This window comes from Condylostylus longicornis, unplaced genomic scaffold, assembly GCF_029603195.1.
Source record: "Condylostylus longicornis isolate FDR11 unplaced genomic scaffold, ASM2960319v2 ptg000004l, whole genome shotgun sequence".
Classification (NCBI taxonomy): Eukaryota; Metazoa; Arthropoda; class Insecta; order Diptera; family Dolichopodidae; genus Condylostylus; species Condylostylus longicornis.
This window is the reverse complement of record NW_026577973.1, coordinates 22175008-22198792: the sequence shown is the minus strand read 5'-3', so window position 1 is coordinate 22198792 and position 23785 is coordinate 22175008. Positions and strand designations below refer to the sequence as shown.

The following is a 23785-nucleotide window of genomic DNA, read 5'->3' as shown; positions in this document are numbered from 1 at the left end:
GAAATTTAAATGTTCTTTTAGTATACAGTATGCAAAGTCGAAATATGAATAAGTAATTTGGCATAATAGTTAAATCGGACATACAATATTGGACTATATAAACTCTGCACCTTTTTATTTTTCTTTATTTCATGTATAAATAATTTATCGATGAATTTCAGATTGTTAATTATACTTGATTAACGAAATTTTTAGTTTTTTTCTAATGTTGAGTTTGAAATTATTTGATTTTTAATAATTAAATAAAATCAGGGTTTCTGTCTTGTATTAAAATTAAATTTTTTTTAATTAAAATAAATAAAATACTAAATGCCGTTTTTATTAAAAAAGTATATTTTATTGCAATTAGTTTTTTCACGCCTTTTAAAAATTATTCAAAATTAATAATATTGAATTATTTTGTTTTTATCCAATTATACATTTTCAATTGTACATTTCTTCCCCAAAATTTCTCCCGAATATGAATAACAAATTAAGAACGTTGTAGAACTGTGGGCTTTGTAGTTTTCCAAGGAAAAGCAAGAAAAATCAGAGTAAATATTATTAAGTTTCTAATAGTTAATTAATACAATGAGAAAACCGAACTGAGATTTTAAAAATTTAAAATATAATATTAATGCCAGAATATTTTCATATACAGGGTGATTAAGAAAGGTATACAACAACATATTATCATTGGTTAGAAGATCGAAAATAGGTCAAACTTTTATTCCGAACTGGGTGCCAAATCTCAAGGGCTTCTGAGTTCTAGGGATTTTAACGAATTTTTACTTATTCAAAATTTTTAGATTATAAGTTCCATCCTGAAAAAGATATGAACTTCTGAAAATTTCGTAAGAAATTTTTAAAAAACCTTGAAAACCTTTCTTATAGAATTTTGCCCAGCCATTTAAGCTTTAATTCCTTAAACATTAAAAAAAATTTTATGGTACAGAAGATATAGCACAACAGCCACAAATATTGTAAGACAGAAATTTAATTAAAATCAAACCAGATGTTGCTAAAACTAAAATTAAATTCAATTTAATATTTCTTAAAATTTAGAAAAAATACGAAATCTTTCTCGAAAAATTTTACAAATTTCTCAAAACAAACACCAAATTTTCTTATGAAATTCACCTAATTCGGCAAAAATTAATGTTTTTCTTCTATGAAATCCATTTTTATTCATTCGCATATTTGAAATTATTTGCTTTAATGGAACACCTCTTTAGTTGCATCAGCCATACACCAATTTTAGTTTTTGAAAAATTTGTTGAAAATCTATTAATTCCCTTAAATTATTTATTAATTATTTATTAGCTTCATAATGTTAATACCATAACATTTACAAACTCCACTTTGTATAAAAAATTAAATTTTCGTATTAAAAATTTTTTTCTAATAAAATAAATATCAAAATTTATATGGCATGCCTTTGAAAATTCGTTTCAGCAGAATAATTTTAATAACTTCAGATGCCAAATGGTGTCTAAATTCCGAAAATTATTTTTTCAAATTTTTAAATTACACCCAATGTGAGAAAAAAGCATTTAAAAATCTTAAACCATATAGGTAACATTTCTTACAAAAACTGGCAAAATAAAAAACCTATCAATTTTTCTTACCAAGAAAAGTTTTGAAAAAAATTTTTTGATTACTAGATTTTTTTTAGTTTTTAGAAAAAGGAAAATTTGTAGTTTTCCTTCAAAATTTAAAATTTTTTAAATTCAATTTTTTTTTTTCAATTAAAAAGTTTATAAAATTTCGTTTCAATTTTATTTTTATTTGTTGCATTTCAATAAAAACACTAAAATTCAGATTTTTTATCACAATAGCGGCTCATAAAAATCTCAACTGCTTTTTCGAGTAACTTTTGTAATCAAAATTTAATGATGGTTGATAATTACAACGCTGAAAATCCTTGCCTTGAAGGGTCTTTAAAATCTTGACACAGAAATGGTTTTTGTGCTACATTTTTTAGTGTTCGAGTACTTAAATTAAAGCTTAAGCAGGTAGGAAAAATTCCATAAAAAAAATTTCAAGGTTATAAAAAATTTTTTACAAAATTATCTTCTAGCTAGTAAAAAATCAAGGGAAAAATTTTATTTTCTTTAAAAAATTTGTAAATTTCTATTTAAAGCCCTTTACTAAAGTTTTCAGAAATTGTTTGTTTGAAGTCCCCATCTTTTTCAGAACGGAAGTTATAATCAAAAAAAACTTGGATAAGTAAAAATTTCGTGAAAATTCGTTAAAATCCCTGGAACTCAAAAACCCATGCATTTGACACCCAGTTCGGAGCAAAAGTTTTACAAATTTTCAATCTTCCAACCAAATTTTCAATCTTCCAAATCTTTCTCCATGGTGGGGAAGTATAAACGAATTACTTTTAGAAATCTGTCGGTCAGTCTGTGTGTACACGTGTGTGTCAGTATGGGGCCAAATTTACAATTTTTACCATATCTATGGAACAAATTGATGGAATTTCTCGAAATTCTACATTTCAGTTTATGTTGTTACAGAAACTAACTGGCGAGTATTTAAGGAAATTTTGATAGCATAAAACGAAACTCTACTAAAAACCAAATTTACATTTTTCTAGTTATGTTAAGTAAAAGCCCACTTGCGCCCTAAAAATTGGAGAGAAGTGTTTAAACGATATTTTTATAATATTCTGTAACAATTTCAATTAACTAGACAATACACATTGCGGTCGATTATGTGCTGATCGCATCAGACATTTTTATTTGTGAGCAGCGTGTTCGTGTTGATAAAAATTATAACAGAATGATTATGTATCTTAATATTTAAAAGTGTTTGTTAATTTATTTAGTTGTTAGTTTTTTATTGATTACGATAACTTTTAATAAAATATGTCTATATATATATATATAAATGTATGTACACATTAGGTATTCGTATATATTAACCTAGATCTGTAATTCGCTTTTGTACGCACAATTCACTTCCATACACACATACATAATTCTTCATTTAATTTTTTTTTGTTCATTTTTCAATTCTATATAACAAATCTTCACAAATATTGTAAAATATATAGTATGTAAATATGTTTTATATACTTACATAAAGTGCCAATAACCATAAAAATGTACAATATATTTACTGTACATAATAATATATAAAAAGCATGTTATAAGTAAAGGACCCGTGTATTTTTAATAGTTTTGTTATAATTTTTATAATAGCCGTAACCGTAATTATTATTACTCCCTGAATGATAATAAAGCAGAGAAAAAAACGTTGGTATATAAAATAAAAAAAAAATTGTTATACAACTTTATAATATCTATTATATATTTGTATATATTTATATGTATGTATATGTAATCTTTACAAAACTGTTAATTTTAATTTATATTTTTGTATCTTTTTACTGAAATAATTTTTTTTTTCTGTTCTGTTTTTTTTGGATTTCATTTTCAGTTCCAACAAATTGTACATTTCCGCAAAAATGGGAAGGATCATGGTTTTTATCTGGATATCAGCAATCAATACATATTAAGGGTTCACTATTTAGTTATAGGGGTAAATGTACAGCAGCGGATGGTAACAAATATTTAATTGTTGACGAGTGAGTAATAAAATAAATATAAGAAAAATAATATTAAAAAAAAAAAACAAAAAAAAATTTTATATATAAAGTAGATAATATTCTTAAATTTTTTTTATGTAATTTTATATGTACATTTTATGTACATTGTACATATGGTATAACTAGTATTTATTTAAAGTGTTATACTGCGTGTGTTATCAGTTTATTGTTTGTTGACGTAAATTGTAGATATTATTGAAATAATTTGGGAATTAAAAAACAAAAAAAAATCCAGTGCTCCACACCGATAATGTTTTACAAATTCATAAATTAAAATTTATTAAAAATAGCCCGATTACATTCAGTAGTTTTAATATTTATAATTAAATAAATTGGTAAATATTATACCTTAACCTATATTTTTATCGTATAATTGTTTGTTGAATAACCGACTTACATTATATGCAATAATTTATATGAAATCGTTATCAGAATATCTAAACACGTACAAATGCTAAAGGATACAGTATAAAATTTAAGTGGTGATGATGTTAAACAATAACAGATTTAATATTTTAAATATTTAATTTTATTTTAGTTGTTATACGAATAAATAGTATTGACATAGGAATATGCTTTATTTTAAGAATGGCCTAAGTCCAATTTAATTAAAATTTAAATATTGTATCTTTTTAGTTTAAAGTAACTAAAATATTTGGTAAACTGGTTATTTTTTTTTTAATTATAATTATTTAGCTTTCCAATAACATATTTTATAAGTTTCAATTTCAACTACTGATATTATTATTATGCTTTGCATACAAAAGTGTTTTGAATTTGCAAATGAACTAGCAAATTTAGGTAACTGTCAAAATAAACAACCCTCGTATATACAAGTACACATAGTTTTAGTGTACATAGTTTTTGTGTGAGCGTAGGGTTCAAAAATATTTAAATTAAGTTAACAAGTAAAACACTTTATATGAAAAACTTCAGTAAAGTTATTTAAACTTTTCTGAAGTGGATTTTCATAACGGATTATAGTGTCAACTTTTACCTTATCAAATATATTAAAAAACTAAAAAATTTTAATTTTAAAAATTTAAGTTGAAATTTGTTCCGATTCTCCCGAATTCATTAACATTTCCAAAATCGTTCTCTTCGGCTTATCCGATTAAGGTAAAAAAAAGAAATTTTTGTACGAGATTATTTTAAAAACATAGAACAAAATTCATACTTAAACGTATAAATGTAGGTATCAAAATAAATAAGTTTATAAGATATTGGTAAAAATATTAATTTTATTGGAACAAATTTTTTTTTGTAATTTCTGTTCACCCTGAGTTATTAGGTATAACAGCCCAAACACATTCTTTTATTAAAGTCGGTCCTAATACCGCAAATAAATTGATAATCAAAACAACACAACATTAATATTAATATATATTTATGAAAATTATTTCATAAGATTTCTCCTAAATTTATGCAAAATTTTATATTAATAAGAAAATGTCAGTACGTAAATCAAAATAGCTGCATTAGTATAGACATTTTGGATCCAATTTTCCTATGCTATAAAAAAATTTTAAAATTTTAAATTTACATGACCATAAGGGATTTTTGAATTGTTAAAGGAGCACTGGTGATACTAATTTCAAGTATTTTTTGCTTTTTGTTTTTAAATGAAATTACGAGTATAAATTAAATTATATACATATTTTAAAATATTTTAAATGTATAGATGAATAAGTGCTTTTACATGGATCTGAATTTATGTATATTTTTATGTATATAATATATGTATACAATAATAATAACAAAAATAACATTAATTTTTCTATTTGAATATTAGAAATTTTTAATTGGGCATGATATTTGATTTTTAAATAAATTATTCGATATTTTTAGAATAGTAAATTTAAAAACCTTGAATCCTTTTTTCCTTTTCCTATACATATACTTTATATCTATGAGTATATAGTTTTGTTTTTAGTATTAGTTTTGATATTTTATTTGGAATTATTTCAAAAATATTGTATTTTTAATATTTACTTTGATATTTACTTTATTATTTTATTTTGCTTTATTTTTTTTTTCTATTTTCTTTAATTTTTTTATTGTTTTATATTGTATATTTTGCATTTCAATTAAAAAAGGTTATATAATTTCTATTATGTATTCTTTATACATTTATTTTTTGTATAATTCACTTATATACATACACATTTATGTATATATATAATAATTTTAAAGTAAAGTATAAATATTAGTTTACATGTTAATTGAATGCTTTTGAAATTTTAATTAGAATTTTTTATTTTTTTATTTTATACTACTTGTTTTTTCTTCTTTTGTATTAAAATTGTGATTTTGGTCAAATAATAAAGGTGATTGTGTGTCTATTTAGCAGAAAATAAGAATGTATGTATATATGTATGTATACGGGATTGTAAGGTTGTTTGTTAAAGTATTCTTGAAATTGTTCAAAAAAAAAGGATTTTAAAAGAAAAAGTAGTCTTTTTTGGTTTTGTATGTAGGTTACGTAATTTTAAATAGGAAATTTAAAAAATAAAAATATCTTTAATATTATGAATAAAATTGAAAATTTTTAAATTTAAATTCAAATTTAGCTATAATATTCAACATTATTTTAATTTAAATTACGTAAAATTTTGAGCAATTCCTATTAATACAAGTTAGTTTTTGCAATTTTTATAAAATTAAGTTATAAATTCTAAGGTTTCTGGGCTCTTTCCCGGTACTTAAGTCAAAAATTAAATTTTTTGTTTTTTTTAGCAATGTCATTGGTTTTTTATTCCCTGTTAACCTATATTGTCACTTTAGCCAGTTCCTGTGATAAATACCTTGTAAGTGGAAGTGAACAATATAAACTTCTTAAAACTTACATGTTTGACTTTGCGCAAAAACAACTCAATTGACATAAGTTTTAATGTTAAAAAAAAAAAAAAATCGACTTAAATTCAACTTAAAATCATAATTAATGACCTCGCACTCTTTGTTTTTTAATATACTGAAGTAATATTTAAAACAACATCCTAAAAGAAAATATCCGTGTAAAATCAATAATATGGAAATTATAAAGAAAAACCTGTTTCCTGAAAAACTACTAAAAATAACTTAAATACTTCTACCCTGGAGCCGTAGAATTGTTTTAAAATTACTTCAAGTTTTATTAAATATAAAGTTTACGCTAACTGATTTTATATCAAATGGCTAAATAAAGTAGTTTTATCTGTTTTTACTCAAATATATTTTTGGCAATGAAAATTTGGTTTAATTATTTTTTGATTAGATGTTCAATCCACTTAGACAACTATAATTTGTTTTAGCAAAAACAGAGATACAACCCGTATTATACATTATCACATAAGTTTTTCATAACCCAACGGAAAGTATACCTTTACATAATAATTATGTAAGATAATTAAAATAGTTGATATTTTACATGTTAAGAATTCAAATTTTGAAAAATATTTCACAAATCATTTTAATATACGAGTATTTCAATTTAATAAAAATAAAAGCAAATCTTTAAAAATCTACAAGATATTATTTAAATCTTACGTAAATAAGGCCAAGTATATTCAAATTTGTATTTGAATTTCCGTAGAGAGTCTGTAATTGCAATTTCAAATTTAAAATTTATTCAGCTACAGTAGCTAATTATTAATATTTAAAATTATAAGCTGAAACCACTTTTGTGTTAATCACAAAGTTAGCAACTTTAATAAGCATTAGATTTTAAAAACTAAGATTCTTGGAATAAAAATTGAAATGGAGTAAGTAAAAATTTGCATTGAATAAAATTTGCAAAGGATTCTCGAACAGTATAACATGGGAATCATTTGAATAAACAATTTGCACAATTTTTTTAAATTTTGAAATCAATAATTATAAAATTTTGTATTAAAAATTTATATAATAAATTATAATTTATATAAAATTTATAAATAAAGTATGTGTGTATGTATACATGTTTAGTATATTTATTGTTGTTAATTATGTAGGATAGAAAGTAATACAAAATTTTTTACATAATTTTTTATTTTCTAACTTTTGGTTTTCTTTTGGCAATTAATTTTTCAAATATGCAATAAAATGAACAAAACAAAAAAAAAATCACTTCTTAAAAATTTTATTTTTATACAATTTTTTTCTTTTTTATTTATTTCTTTAATGCCTTCAAATATTTTCTCTCTTTGGATACCATAATGATTGATTAATATTGATGATTTGGATCGTATGCGTACACTAAAAAAAAATTAAATTGAAAATATCATTTAGAAGAGGATGTCATCGGTGCCTAGTTATATATGAAAAGCATACAAATGTTCTACAATATAAAGAAAGTGAGTGTGATGGTGATAGTTTATATATGGATCAATCTAGTATTAATAATCCAGCTGCTATGCCAATACGTAGTATTATAAATAGCGATAGAGTTGGGGGAGCTGCTCATCCTAATTCACGTTTTTCTTCATTGGATCCTTGTATGGGATCATATGACGATCCTTGTAAGCATTTTATATTTTCTTTTCATTTTTTGTTTGTTTGTTTTGTTTGTTTTCTTTCCTATATAATTTTAATATTTTCATTTAAAATTTCTTTTTTTTAATATTATTTTCAATTCATATATTTTAATTTTGTTTTCTTATATACATACAACCATATACATAAAATATATTTGTATATATATATATATATATTTATATTTATTAATTAAACACGTTGTTTATTAAGATTTTTTTTATATACGAAATTTGTTTTTTTTATTTATTTTAATATATTAAAAATATTGGTTTGATAAGTTTTAAATGATATTAACTAAAAAAAAGAAGGAAAAAACAAACATAAAAGTTTTGATATTTTACTACAAATTTCCTTTTAATGGAAACATTTTATTTATTAAGTTAGAAAATTATTGCGTTTGTATTTGGAACACAGAATTTAGAATTTTTCTCTATACTTTTTTTTGCTCAAATAAAGTCGAAATACCATTCTCGTGTTTACAAGAGAAATTCAAATTGCTTAAAGTGTGTAATTAATCAGTATTAAGAGATGAAAATTAATTACATTCTATTTTATTTATTCTCATAAATTTTTTAATTTAAATTATTAGTTTTTTTTTTAGAAATTCACATAGAATCAATTGCGAAAACAAAAAGAATAGATATAGCTTCGGCTTGAAAATCCTATAATTTGGAATATTAATTATTATTTTGAAATTGTAATTTCAAATAACATTTACTACATTATCGTAATGTTAATATTAATTCTATGCTATAATTTCCCTACTTGTATGGCTGGCTCGCCTTCTCATTAAACTTCTATTTTCAAATTATTTCAATAATTTGGGCATAATTTTATTTGTTTTTCAAATAGAATGTTAAGAAACCAAATATTTTAATATTTATAATGGTCTTACGACAATTTGTCTCAATTTTTTCATTTAGCTTTTTTTTTCCGAAAATTTAAATTAATATAAAAGTCTAATTAAGTACCTGTATAATAAAAATAAGGTGACTGGATTTAATTTTTAAATTGAATAGGGAAGAAGATTTTTTTTTGATTAAATTTCAATATTTCAAAATTAATTTTTTTTTAAATCACCTTTAGTTTAATTTGTTTAATTTAAACAGAATTTTCTATCTCAATTTACTTAAACCAATATTGCTCTAAATGTCAACATTTATTTAAAAAATAAGGAAAATATTATCAAATTGATTCCGAATTAATTCGTAAACTGTTAGTTTTGATAAAATCTCTTAATTAATTTTTCGTATTAAACATAATTTTTAAACTAGCATAGAGGTGACAATTTGAAAATTTTTTTAAAATCTTGATAAGTTTTGTGACATCTTTTTAAAATGAATCGAATAACAATTTTTCACTTAATATTCTTACTGAAAATATAATTATAATTCTAAAAAAATTTAGAGATTTAAAATTTCGATGACGAATTCTTTGCTGTAAGGGAAAATAGAAAATTTATTTGAATTATGAGAAATTTTTAAATTATCTTCTTTAATTATGGTCTACAACTATTATAAATAGTTTAATTTAAGTCAACAATATTCTTAAAACCAAAATGATCCATTAATATACTTTGTTTTTTTTTTTAAATAAAACAAAATAATATTTGTAAGTACCATACATTAATTATAAAATAACAAAACATCTGTAAATATCCATATACCATTTTATTGAATTTCTTGTAAATATTAAAACAATAAAATTTCAAATGAAAAATAATTTTTATTTAAATATTGTAAATATTTAAAATTATATTTCATTTTTATTAAATTCTTATGTTTTTTTAATTATTATTACTGTAAATAATATTCATGTAAATTATTGCTGTTGCACGCTTATGTAAATACAACAATAAAATTTATTATACAAAATGTATAAGTTTTCTATTTTTTTTTTTAAATAATACAAAATTTAAATAATTAAAAAATAATAATAATAATCAGTCCAGGAGAAGCTTGATTTTGCTGAACATTAAAATATTTTGTAAATAAAATTATACGAAAAAAAAAGAAACACATTTATTAATAATAATAATAATTATTTAAAAAACAAAAAATACATATTTTATTTGTTTATTAATTAATGTCTATATTTTAAATTAAATTATTATATATGCACAATTTAATTATTAAATTCATAATTTATTTATTTTTTTGTTGTTTGTCGAAAAAATAATGAAAAAAAAACTAGTAAAATAATTGTGACAGCAATGAAATTTTACCATTAAATAATTTTAAATAATTCCAAAATAACTGTAAATAATATTTACATAACAATTACACAAACGACAAGATATTCGTTTATGTAACTATGTAACTTTTGATCTTTGAAATCGTTTAAAATAGAATATTATAGGATGCATTAAATGAATTGAATTGAGAAAAATTTTTTTAAATTTGAAAAAGGTTAGAACCAACAAAAGCAGTTTTTGTCATATGGTACATTCGTATTGATTTATAAATTTCAACTTGGGAATTTAATCAGACGGAATTTTCAAGAGAACTATCTGTTATGACCACAAGTATTAAGTAACAAAATTCCCCTTGTTTTGAAAAAAAATCTTTATGTCCTATACTTTTGAACACTACTGTAAAATTATATTATACAAGAAAAACACTTGTAATTATTTGTATGATTATTCACAAAAGGAGAGACATGAAAGTATTTGTTGTATATAAATTTTATATGTTCGAAAAAAAAATTCCAAATGAAAATAAAAATTATTGATTTGAAAATTATGATACCTTTACCCAAACCTTGACTTTTAGTACACAGTAATGTCGTTTATTAATACACATATTGGAAGTTAGGGAAACTTCATATTGACCCGTAATAATTTGATGCATTTATCTAAATTCTAAATATTCAGAGGGCTAAACTAGTTTAAAAAATATCATAAACTTAGCTGTTACAAAATTCCTTCGTTATCTTTTTTAAAATTTATAATTCATTCATTAAAAATAATTAATTTAAAATAAGAAAAGTTGCATAAAAATGAATTGAAAACTTTAAACTATGATTCGAAGTTCTTCACGTCGTCTAGCATAATTTTTAAAATTTTAGTGAAGAACTAAACCACGTTCTAGTAAAATATTTTTAAGTTTTTTTTTTGTTAGGAAGCAAAATTTTGTATATAAAACTTGTTGACACTTTTTTGTAAAATATCAATTCTTAAATGTTTAATAAATTTAAACCATTAAGAAAAAACAAAATTTTTATTAAATTTTGATTATTATTTTATCATAATATTTTCTCATTTCCTTTATTCATTCTTCTAATTGTGTATGATTTTTAATATTTGATTTTATAATAATGTTTAACATTTTTTGAATTAAATTTTGTTTGTTCTTAAATTTATTTTTGATTTTGTTTTGTTATTTTTGTATGTGTTTTAAATTTTGTTTGTATTTCATCATTTAATTATAATTATATAACAACAAGAAAAAAAAATATTAATAATTTATTAACAAAAAAAAAATCATATATTTTGTGTTTTTTTTCAAACACGATTTGGGAAGGGCTGCTCTTTTAATCTATTGCTGTTGTTAATATTAAGAACTTTTTTAAATATTAAATTTAAATCTATTTATATTTATATTATATATAATTATAATAGTTTATATAATAGTTAATATACATAATTTTTAATAACTATATATTACAATTAAATATACTCGTATTTATATTTCTTTTTGTTTTTTTTACCTTAAATATTTATAAATATCCTAAATGTATGTATAAGTATGTGTGTATATATTATATAAATTTAAATTATAACAGTATAAATGTATGTTTTTTTTTTTAAATATTACTTCTTGTATTAAAAATTGAAAATTTTATTTTATATTTTAATTGAAATTCAATATAACAATAGATGTTTTATGCGAAAAAGTGCTATGCAAAAATAATTTCGAAATATTTCAGAACTGTGCACGAGTCACTATAATTTTATCAAACCATCACAATAAATTAATTAATTTATGCAAGTTTATGTGATAAATATTATACATATGTTAAATGAAATTATTTAATTGTGGATACTTAATATTTCAGCGATTATTTCTCGCCTCATTGACTAAATTTCGAACTATAATTAAATATTTAAGAATAATTTCATTTCTACATTTTTAATATTTTAAACTGGGGCTCACTTAACTTTAAAATGTGATCCGTCATACTGCTTGCAAGAGAAAAATTAATTCGAGTGCGATTATTAAAATTTTTCAAAAAAATTTTGAGAGTTCAATCATAGATATAGGAACATAAAATTTCATACAAATTCACTATTTGTCAAAACAAAATAACTTGAGTGGCCCGTACTCATACTCACATACTCACATTTGCCCATAACCCATGAAAGTTTGACGACGGCTGATCTAAAAGATTGATTCAGACTCATAAATCGCTTTTAATTAAATTTTGTAATTGTCTGATATTTATATTTAAGTCAAGCGATCTTTTAAAAAACTTTGTTCTAATTATAATTTTTACTCAATATACTTGAATTATTTAGTAACCTTGAATATATCGTAAATATACTTACGGTATACTAGGTTTTAAGTTTGTTGTAAGCAAACTTTATTATCCACAAATTCAAAATTCCATTTTCATTCAAATAGTATTAGATTTCCTATTTAAGTTAAGGCCCTTCAATTTATATACTTTCTTTTTTAAAGAGAAATCTAAAGAACTGCGAAATTTTAATGACTATTTCACTGTAGAATATAATTTAACAGTACTTGTACATTTAAATTAATAAAAAATTCATGTAAACTTTTGAAAATAAATAAAATATTTAAATATTTTTTAATTAATTTTTTAATGAAATAAAATTATTTTAGAATGTTTAAAATAAAAATGTTTATAATTAATTAAGAATAATTTGCATTTCGTGTTTGTGTTTGTTGGCTTGATAAAAACAAAAAGAAAATTTATTGTGTGTCTTAAAATATTTTAAATTTTATTAATTAGCCCTTTAGTCCATACCCTTTAGTGTAGAGATTTTTTTTGTTGTTTTATATAAAATTATTTATTATGTTTTTCTTGTATTTTATAAATATAAATATATTTTATAAAATTTATTTTTAAGAATTTGTAGTTTGTTATTTTTTTATTCAAATTTTAAAAATAATTAGTTTGTAAGATATAAAATTATATTTAAATTAAGAAAAAAATATTTATTTTAATAATAATTTTATTCAAGGTTTGGAAAACAAAGTTCTTAAAACAATATATTTTACATAGCTATTGTTGAAAACTTGCTTATCATTAATTATTGAAAATAATTTTTTGTAATAAAATTTTTCTTTTCCATTTTTTCTCGAATTCTACGCTGCATTAAGATTTCTTAGAAATTAGAAACGAAAATCCTTAAATGCTTCATTTACATCTCAAAATTAATTCAAGTAAATAAACTATTGTTAGATTAGTGTTTGAAAATTATTAATGTAAAAGATTCGCGACCTATTGAAATTTGTTCACTAAGGTTTGCATTTTAAAACCAAATTGAAATATAAATTGTTATTGTCATTCAGAAGTTTAATAGATTTCATTTTTAATTTGCAGCAAATTTTTATCAAATGCTTACGATATCTACGCCGATCAAAAACACATTTTATTTTTATCTGTTCTATATTGTATTTTTTTATAAAATTGTATGTATAGACATGCCTTGTAGGTAAGGTATTACAAAGATTGTATCTTAAGATATTACAAATGTTCGAAACCTTAAAGTATAATTTGAACATATTTTGTATTTGATTTCTTCAAAGAGAAACTTTAAAAATAAATTGAATTTTATAAAAATATATTTATAGGTTTGTTCAAAGGATGCTAAAAATTTGCAATGTCGTTTATAATGCAGTCATAGTAATAAAATTTGAATATCAATTTTGTTGATTTTTGAATTCTACTCAAATTTCATTGTTGACTCAATGAAATTTGAGTAGAATTAATTTTGTGTGAAACTTTCAAAAAAAAAAAAAAAAAAACTGCAATCTCCGAAACCATTTAGCGCAAACTATTTTATAGAAATTCCGTTGGAATAAATTTAAGAATATGCAATCAAGTTTTCCGAACAAAGTTTCTTGAGATGAAAACTTCCGTATAGTAACGTTCACATGTCTCCCAAAACAATTCTTCTAAAACGTATCACAAAATTGTAAAGACCAATTGTATTTCTGTAATTTTACCATGATATTGAAAAACACTCATAATTCAGGTGAATCTATAAGAATGAAAACCCATTTGTAAGCTATACTGCACAAATCAGATTTTATATAAAAAAATTCTGCTATTAATTTATTGCACATTATATGAGAAAGAAATAAATAAAAAAGCTTTCATATTTTCACTTACTCTAAGTTGAAAATGTATTTACTTATACATAAGTGCACATATGGATTTCTAAGTACTATTTCCTCTTAAAATGTGGTTTTTCAGGCTTCACATAAATTTTATATACATACATATTTTCTATTATACTCTTGTTCTTTTGCTACTCAAAACGTAAATGTTTCTGCATAAAAGTATCCTTAAAAATATCCTTCCTTATATTCTACTCAAAACAAAAAAATTAAGAATATCAGGTAAAATGTTATATAGTAGAAACAAAATGTAGAAAAATTTATTAAAATGAAAGAAAATATTTTTTCCTTTGCTATTTTAATAGTAATTTTTTTAATTTTGTAAAAATGTCATCAGTTTTTTAAAATACTCTGAAGATTTACAAAGTATAGGGTGAATATTGATTTTTAAAATTAATGAATTATAAATGTTTTTACTAAATGTCATAAATATAGTTGAAAATTTCAAAAGGCTAGATTTGTTCTTATAAAACTATATAAGCAAGGCTGGATCAAGCCACAAACTTGGCTTAGATCGACTTAAAACTGGATTTTAAACAAGATAGCGATATTGAACACATTCTAGAAATATAAATTAAAAAGGAAATTTCCAATTCCTTAGACGAAATAATTTCATTCAAAATCGCAGCACTCTGTATACAAAATGTGGTATTATATATGGTTAGCTTTACAGTGCTTATAAATAAGTACATGCAAGCATATAACTGCATTAAATCGTATTATTCCTTTTCAATATTAAATTTATACTCAGTCGCAAAGGAAACAAACTACACACATTGAATCCATATATTAAACACTTGTGCTTTCACTATATTTTCGCGTAAATTTAGTAAGGGTAAAGGAAGAATTGGTATTGTATTTAATAAAATAGGAATTTTTAAAGAACATTCACGTTTTCCTTTACTCTAATAGTTTAGAATAAGTATTGTATTAATCTGTATGTGGTGTTAAGATCTGTATAATATTGGGAAATCTTACGATTAGACGAAACTGATATATAAAGAAGTTAAATTTCTTTCTTAAGGCTTCTCTTGCTTCTATTTTAGTGTATTTAGTTATTTCTTCAAAATTAAGATCTCAATTAAACTAAGGTCTGACAAGTGATTTTAATGACAGAATGCGTTACTGAAATTGCTCTTTTTGAATAATTCAGAAGTTGTATAAATTTACCGTCTACATTTCCAATGTAATTAATTAACTTCTTGAAATTTTCAGTGAAGAATCTTGATTTTTTCAAATTTTGATTTGTGTTGTAAATTCTAAACAAAATTAAAAAATTTTGAAACTATTCAATTAGAGAATCCAAAAGTTCTGTATTGTATACAATTGAATGAGCATTGTGGTGATGAGCTCAAAATTTGTAATAGCTCCAAATGTTATTTTGAAATTCCCGAGTTGTCAACGGAAATGCATTTCTTCGTAGTAGAGAAATGTAAACAGATTATGTCACGCGATATTGTCTGTGTATACGCGTTTATCTTTTTTTCAACTGAAAGCCACTGCCCCGAGACCAATTTATATCTTTATATACTTTAACAAAATTTAATAATTAACAGATTTTCTTAAAATTTTATAAGCTCTTGCTAACAATTGAATAAGTTAATATATTGTCAATGACAGTAATTTTTACACACCAGGAACTGGGCCTCTACTACGAAGCAAATTTTCTTTTTTATTCATATTTAAGAAAATAGTCGAAGAATGAAAAATATGCTAGAAAGCGAACGTCTAGTAAAATTTAAATTCACATTTATGTAGAATTAACTGGAATTTTGTACTAGCTTTCTTAAAATTGTGTTTAAATTGAATTTTTGTTTAAAGGACATTTTCACAATATTGTGTTACAATTTCGTCAAACTAGTAAGGTATAAAAACATTGCCATTTTTTACGTATTTGCGATCAGTGTCTCCCTTTAATAGCGAAAAGTATAAATTAAGAAATGTCTGTTATTCACCTTCCTTTTGTACATTTTGTCCTTCCTACATGCACATTTCTATGATGTTTTCTACGAAACGTTATTTGCCTTATCCCACACTATTTTATTCTAATTATTACAATTTTATTTAGGAAATAGTCATTTTATGAAAAATTGTTTTGAATTTTGATGCTTTATTATTTAAATATAATTTTAATGAATTGATTAAATTTCTTTGATAAAGTTTAAAATTATTTTTTTGTTATAAAAACTTTGAACTTTTCAAAAATATAATTTGAGGGTATTGACGGTATTGAGAGCCAATACGATTTTTATAATTAAATTTATTAGGAAGTAGGTGGAAAATTTGATTTTTATATTTATTTTTATACCTATTATCTTATTTGTTCTGATTAAGCCGAAACCAGTCTGGCTGGCATAACCAGTAAAGACGATCTACTCCAACTACCAGTTCTAATGGTAACATTTTATTTAGTAATTATTTCTAGCTAAAACATAAGTTTAAAGCTGATACCGTTACTTTTTAACACGAGACATGTTTGTTCTCTCTGTTCTTTGCTGTTTTGTATGCATTTGCGATCTTAACGGCTAATTATTTCACAATTTGGGTTTAGTTGAATGCATTGTGATACATGTACAAGAAAACCCGGTCTACATGTCGCGACTGTTTCATGAAATATCACACTAGAAAAGTTTATAAGAAATAAATTTTTATTTTGCTAAATTAATTTACCGTAATATGTATACAAATAAATTTTTATATTATTAATCAATATTTAAATAATTTAGAGATGTTTAATACGCTTCTACAAAAACTTCATCAAAATGTTTTTTTTTCCGTTTATATTATAAAAAATCTGATGTGGTCAGCACATAACCGACCGCATTGTGTATTGTCTAGTTAAATGAAAGTGTTACAGAATATTATAAAAATGACTGTTAAATACTTCTTTCCAATTTTTAGGACATTAGTAAGCTTATAGCTAACATATCTAGAAAAATGTAAATTTGGCTCTTAGTAGAGTTTCGCTTTGTGCTACCCGAATTCCCTGAAATGCTCGTCAGTTAGTTTAACCAGAACTCAAATATCAAATTTCAAGAAATTCCATCAATTCGTTCCGTAGATATGGTGCAAAATGTAAAATCGGCCCGCAGATCAGTTTTCGAGCCCTGATCTTTCCAAAAAATTTATATGTTCATTGTTTTAATACGAGGAATTCAAATATTAAATTTCAATGAAATCGGTTGATTATTTCTCTTTATATACACAAAAATGTATATTTGTTCCGTAGTAAACGTCTAGTTGCCGATGCCTGATTTCTTCCAAACAATAGAAATTTTCGCGGACGGTCGAGCTAAGCTTATATATAAAATTTCAAGTAAATCGGTTGAATATTTTCTTTAAAATGTTCAAAAATGTAAAACAGGCCCACTAAAAAGTGCAGTTCCCGAGGCCTGATATATACCAAAAGTTGATCAAACCGTGCCATGGTGGAAATAAACTTACATATAAAATTTCATCAAAATCGGTTGTGCCGAACTTGAGATACACGCGTGCACACACAGACACGCGTGCTAAAAATAGTTTATTTACACTTCCCTACTATGGAGAAGTATGTTCCCACCCAAAACTCGATATGCAAAATTTGTTGCCATCACATAGCCTACCTATTGTTTACACAATACGGTCTGTAAAAAATGTTAACCAAATTAAATATTTTAAATTTGAATTCATTTTTAGATACATTCAAGTTAAATTCTTAAGTTAATTATCGTTAATAAAAAATAATTTTTCCAAAAACTGCAGCATTTTTTTCAAAGTATTGCGATTTCAAAATATTTCCTAAAAGTCCTTGGAGTTGACTACCAACATGCGCAAAAAATGCACGGAGCGCAAAGGGTTAAATGAGCTTTGTAGAAATTTAAATTTAACATGAAAATTCTCGTTTTTAGCACTTTTCCAAAAAATTTTTTGAAAAAAGTGCTTATTAGTTTCACTCTGTCCGTCTGTCCGTCCGTCCGTGGACACTTTTTTTGTTTACAAAACTTCTACACCCTTTAAGATAGAAAGCTGAAATTTCATACGTACATAGATCTTTACTAGAAACTTATTTCCGTAGAACAAAATTTTTACCTATCTCCCCCCCTCTAGAAATTATACCCCCCCAAAACCCTAAAAATGGCCTTTTTTAAATATTTGTTGCAATGAAACCATAAGCATTTTTGAAATTTTGCAAACGCAGAAAGGCAGTGGCTTGCTTCCCCTATCGCGTTATACTATAGTTAAACTTTAGAAAAACAAAATGGCCGTTCAAATTTACCGTTATCTAAAGTCCTTTTTTGCCAAATTTTTGATGTCATTTTTCTTCTAGACCCCAGCCTGTAGAAGCTTGAAATTTTAGGAACTTTTAGACATTAACAAATAGTTCATTTCGTTAGAAGAAAATTTTTTTCCATCTCCACCCCATCTCAAGTTATCACCTCTTGAAATTTGTAAAATTTGAATTTTTGACACCTTATATTTCCAAAACCGCAAGCTTTTCCAAATTTTTATAAACGCAAAAAGCTAACGGTAAATTCCATGAAATTAAAAAATATAATTATTTCTCTTAACTCACACAATTAACCCTTAAAATCGAGCATTATGTTAACCCCTTTTTATATTAATTTTTGCTTTATTTCAAACACTGCATATATGCGTCATCCTAAATATATGCAATTCTAGAAATAGTTTTGTATATGAATGAAAATAATTTTAATAGTTTGATAGGTATACATAGACTGTATTTAAAAGCAGAATTTTCACTTGTTGAAGGGAAAAGTGCTACAATACAAACCATTGGTTTGACCCAACTTTATTTAAATTAAAAACTAAATGTCAATCATTTATTTTCAATCACATTTTTGTGTATTATTTAACTTAAGTACATACAGTTCCATATTATTTATTAGTTTGTCAAAATACAGAATATTTACATAATAATTGATGCGATAAGTGGACAAAGGGGTTCACTTACATTTGCATCGTGACTAATTTTTTCATTAACAAATTGTAAAACTATTAATTTTTTTGTTACTTATCTCCTACGTGCACTGTCAATCTCGTTTTCTATTAAATTTCTAGCTATAAAAGTAATCACAGTTGAAAATATATGAAATTTAATGATGTTCTATCGAAGCAGCTCGATTTTCATCAAAATGTTAGCCCACTTGCCATCAAAATGTTAGTCCCCTTTGTCCACTTACCTCTTCAATTATTTACAAAGCTATTCGCGAAAAAATACAAGAAGATGGCAATATTTTTAATAACAGCAATTTTTTTTCGGTGCCAAGAACTAATCTGCACCATAAACTAAATATATTTAGTCATAAAATCAAAGAAATCCATCAAAGAAAACAATCTGCCATCAGAAAATAAATAATGGAATTCACGCAATAATCAAGCATTTGAACCATGAATGTTGCACCTTATCGTATTTAAAAAATTCTAAACTCAAAATATATTTAAATTATGAAACTTGTAAGGAAATAGTTGAAAGATGTTACCATCGATATAGCAATTTTGAGTTTCTTATACCTTGTTTTCGATCACATTTCCATGCGGTAGTCAGTAGTACTTAGTAATTTATCATCATTATACGTAATATACTCTCATTTATCATCATTATTGTAATGTTTATTAACAATTATTACTCTTGAAAAATTCTAATAAACAATATTTAATTTTATAAACTTTTATCTAATTTAATAAATAAAAATTTTGTAAAATTTTAGTCGCTCATTATAAGAATACTATTATGTATACTCATATCGTTCATATGTAAATATCGATATTCCATACTATTATATAACTATGTAACATGTAGGGATTGTGCTATAGCTTATTATTTTCTATTTCATTTACATCATACTAAAATTAAGATCAGCTTTAAAATGAGTGATTAAATTACTTTTGTAAATAATTAGTTAAAATAAATAATATGTTTTTTTTTTACGAAAGAATTGTAATGCAATTATTAAATTTAATTTTTATATTATATGTATAAATTTAATTAAATACTAACATCCTTATCAAGCCAATAAATTATGTAGAAATTATAATGAGAATTTCTAAAAAATTATAAAAAAACACCATAAATTAATAAAAGGATCTCAACAACTTATCAATTAAATTCCTTCCGTTTTTTTTTATGCTTGATTGAAGCCTTAAATTTGTAAAATAAAAAATGTTATTACTAAAAATAAAAAAAAAAATTGATTTATATTTTTTTTTCCCGTATTACTTAATTATTAATTGATAAAATGAAGTTGTTGATTGAATATGTTCCATAAAAAAATTATAACACATACATATACAAAAATATATAACATATACGTGCTACTCTTTCTATATTTTTTGTCTCACTTTTTTTATTTATTTTACTATAAATATTCAATTTAGCATACTGTAAAGGACGAGAAATTTTACAAAATCTTTGTGATCAAATACCTGGCGATGCTTTACTATATAGTTTATTTAGAGAGCAAGCGGAACCTGTTAAGTGCCCTTTAAAAGGTAAGTAATTTTTAATTTTATGAAAGTATAGACGAAAGAAAATATTAATGAAATGAAAACCTTTTAAATAAAGAAAAAATAGTTGCAATAAAAATTAATTTTATCGTTATTTTATAAGGGAAATAAATTTTTTTTTATTCTGTTTGTAATGATATAGCTGTGATATTGCAATTATTAAATTGTTTAGGTCTAGTATTTCATTTTACCTTCATTTTATTACCAAAACCAGCTAAGTTTGCCCAAAATTTTATTATCACTCAATGCATTTTATTATTTTTGGCACAGGAATACAGGGAAAGCTATTGGTCACAATTTATTGTGAAAACGTAACAAAAGTACAAATGTTACATCCTGTTGGCGAGACCACTGAAGGCATTAAGTCTTATTTTGACGTCTCACTTAGAATAAGAAAACTTCCATAAGATCAATAATGTTTACGAATCCTATAATGTTTACGAGTCCAAGTGTTGTTTAACCTCCCGCTGTGAATGCTTTTTTTCCTTTAACAACGCTTTACACCTATACAAGATTTATTCAGCCGTATTCTCCGCCTTGCGAAAATTGAACAAAGCTTGTTTACTGATAGTCGTAATTTGTGCATATTATAGTTCAAATCGCAGTGGCTCGAGAAGAGGCCCAAAAACCTATCCGAACTTGTCTTATATTGGAAATCAGGATCTCTGTGGTACTTATCCAGGATAGGTGAACGAATCGTTCTTTATTGTCATATATGGTACATGTGCGGGAACTTGAAACGGACGAGTTTTTTCTGTATGATTTCCTTTTTTTTACTATACATAGTTATAATGGCACTTACACTTAGTATTATACGTATGGAAAGCCAATAATATAATAATATAGAAATATATACAATGGTATTTAAGGTGCTGCAACACTTTTGCTACGTTTTCATTTTCAATAAGTGTAAAGTGAATTTTTGCTAGTCTGAGTTACTGATCAGTTTAGTTGAAATTAACTATTTAAACTTAATCAATATCTTCGCAAATCAATTAAATAATCTCCTTATTTGTTTCAATTACTTTAAATTATGTAATTTTTGAGTATTTTTTGCAATAGGAATTTATAAAACAATTATGGGTCAAAATATTTACCTATAATTTAAAAGTAATTGATAATTACTGGTGACAACTTACAAAATATTAAAGGCAAAAACTTAAAATGTTAAATAATATTTTGGTCATACTACAAACCATGTTACACAACAGAGTTATTTCCTTAAAAAAACTTATTCAAAGTCATAAAAAATTTAACCGAATATAATTTTTTTTTGAAATAATTTTTCTTCCCTCAAGCATTCACCATTCCTATCTTCATTTACAGGCACATTATAAGTTTTTTTTTATATTTCTTTTACAATTTTTTATCGTTACATAAAGTTAGTAAAATTCTATTTTATTGTAATGAAAAATGAATGTATAGCTAGGTATTTATAATAAAAGAAAAGCTCAACTACTATTCGAGATCTAAAATCAAAAATCAGTAAAGAGAAACGAAATGAAAAGAGTTTCATATCTTTTGATTGCTTTCCATAAAAATATTTTATTTGTTAGATCTTTCTCTCTCTTATAGAATATTTATTTATATTTTTTTTTTTCATTTCTTTTTCAAATTTTTTCATCTGTTTTCACATCAAATTTTCAACATTTCATATATAAAAACTGGATGCATATAACTGTTACTCTATATACATACATTCATTAAAAAGGACCATATACATTCACGTATAATCGAGGACATGGTGAATGTAGGAATCCTGTATCAAATATTGATAGTTGTACAGAAGAAAGCAGACTTTTATTAAGTTTTCAAGCATGTCCAGATGTTCAAGGAACTGAAAGTACAGGTAAGTTCAAATATACTAAAAATAAAAAATTAAGATATTTATAAAGGAATAGAATTTTCTTTTTTCATACTAAAAGCTATAGTTTTCACTATTTTATTTTTCTTTTTTAACTTGAGCGTATTTTCAATGTTAAGGTAAAAGGACGAAGTTTTAATGTTGATATTAAATTTATGTGTATATAATAACTTTATAATTTTAAATTATTACATTGTGGAATTGTGTTCTAAAGTAAGTCTTACGAGTTGCAAATGCATAAGTTTAATCTTTAACATATCTTTAATTCCCTGTACCGTGGTTGTTAATGAGAGCTATGTGATTAAAATTATAGTAACTACATGGATGAGTAGTGGCTGCTGTTTTCTTATTTATCTTAAAGAAATCTATTGGAGTAGATTCTCCTGTAATGAAATATATTTGCTGTCGAATAAAAGCTTTGGAACTTGTTATATTACTGACTTTTGTCTCTTTCGTGTGTTTTCCAAAGGCAGAATATAGTTTTTAATGAATATTCATGAATATAGAGCTGATTCAATCGCTTCTATTCAATAATTATAACAAACATTTAGACCTCAGATTATTATTAATTTTGTTTAAATCATATTAAAATTGCAAACACAATTCCTAAAGTTTTAAGATTTTGTTCGGGATTTTTAATTTTAAAATATTTTCAGTTTTGAAGTTCAAAACTAAAAGACAAACAGAAGCACGCATTTCTAAATTGCGTTCCGAAATTAAGACCACGCATATCGTAATTTCATTTTAATAATTTTATAATGGTATATTTATTTATTAAATAAATATTAGTTTAACGTTTAGTTCAACATTGTAATTACTTCAAGGTTTTCAGATTTTGATCTTAAAATTAAAAAACAAAAAATTTTCTACTGTAGTTTAATGAAAATTAAAGAAAAAAGAAAATGTAGATGTTTAAAAATAGAAAAGTTTTTTTCACTTTTTTTTTTTTTGACGAAAAAC

At 23.6% G+C, this 23785-nt stretch overlaps 1 protein-coding gene across 1 annotated transcript in view; it reads left to right on the top strand.

The window, feature by feature from the left end:
* Positions 1-23785, top strand: part of LOC129607572 (uncharacterized) — a 98557-nt gene that overhangs the window by 10969 nt on the left and 63803 nt on the right. The window contains exons 2-5 of the mRNA XM_055518650.1: positions 3427-3574; positions 7841-8070; positions 20833-20946; positions 22673-22810. Coding sequence (XP_055374625.1) covers positions 3427-3574; positions 7841-8070; positions 20833-20946; positions 22673-22810 — 630 coding nt within the window. The remainder of the gene's footprint in view (positions 1-3426; positions 3575-7840; positions 8071-20832; positions 20947-22672; positions 22811-23785) is intronic.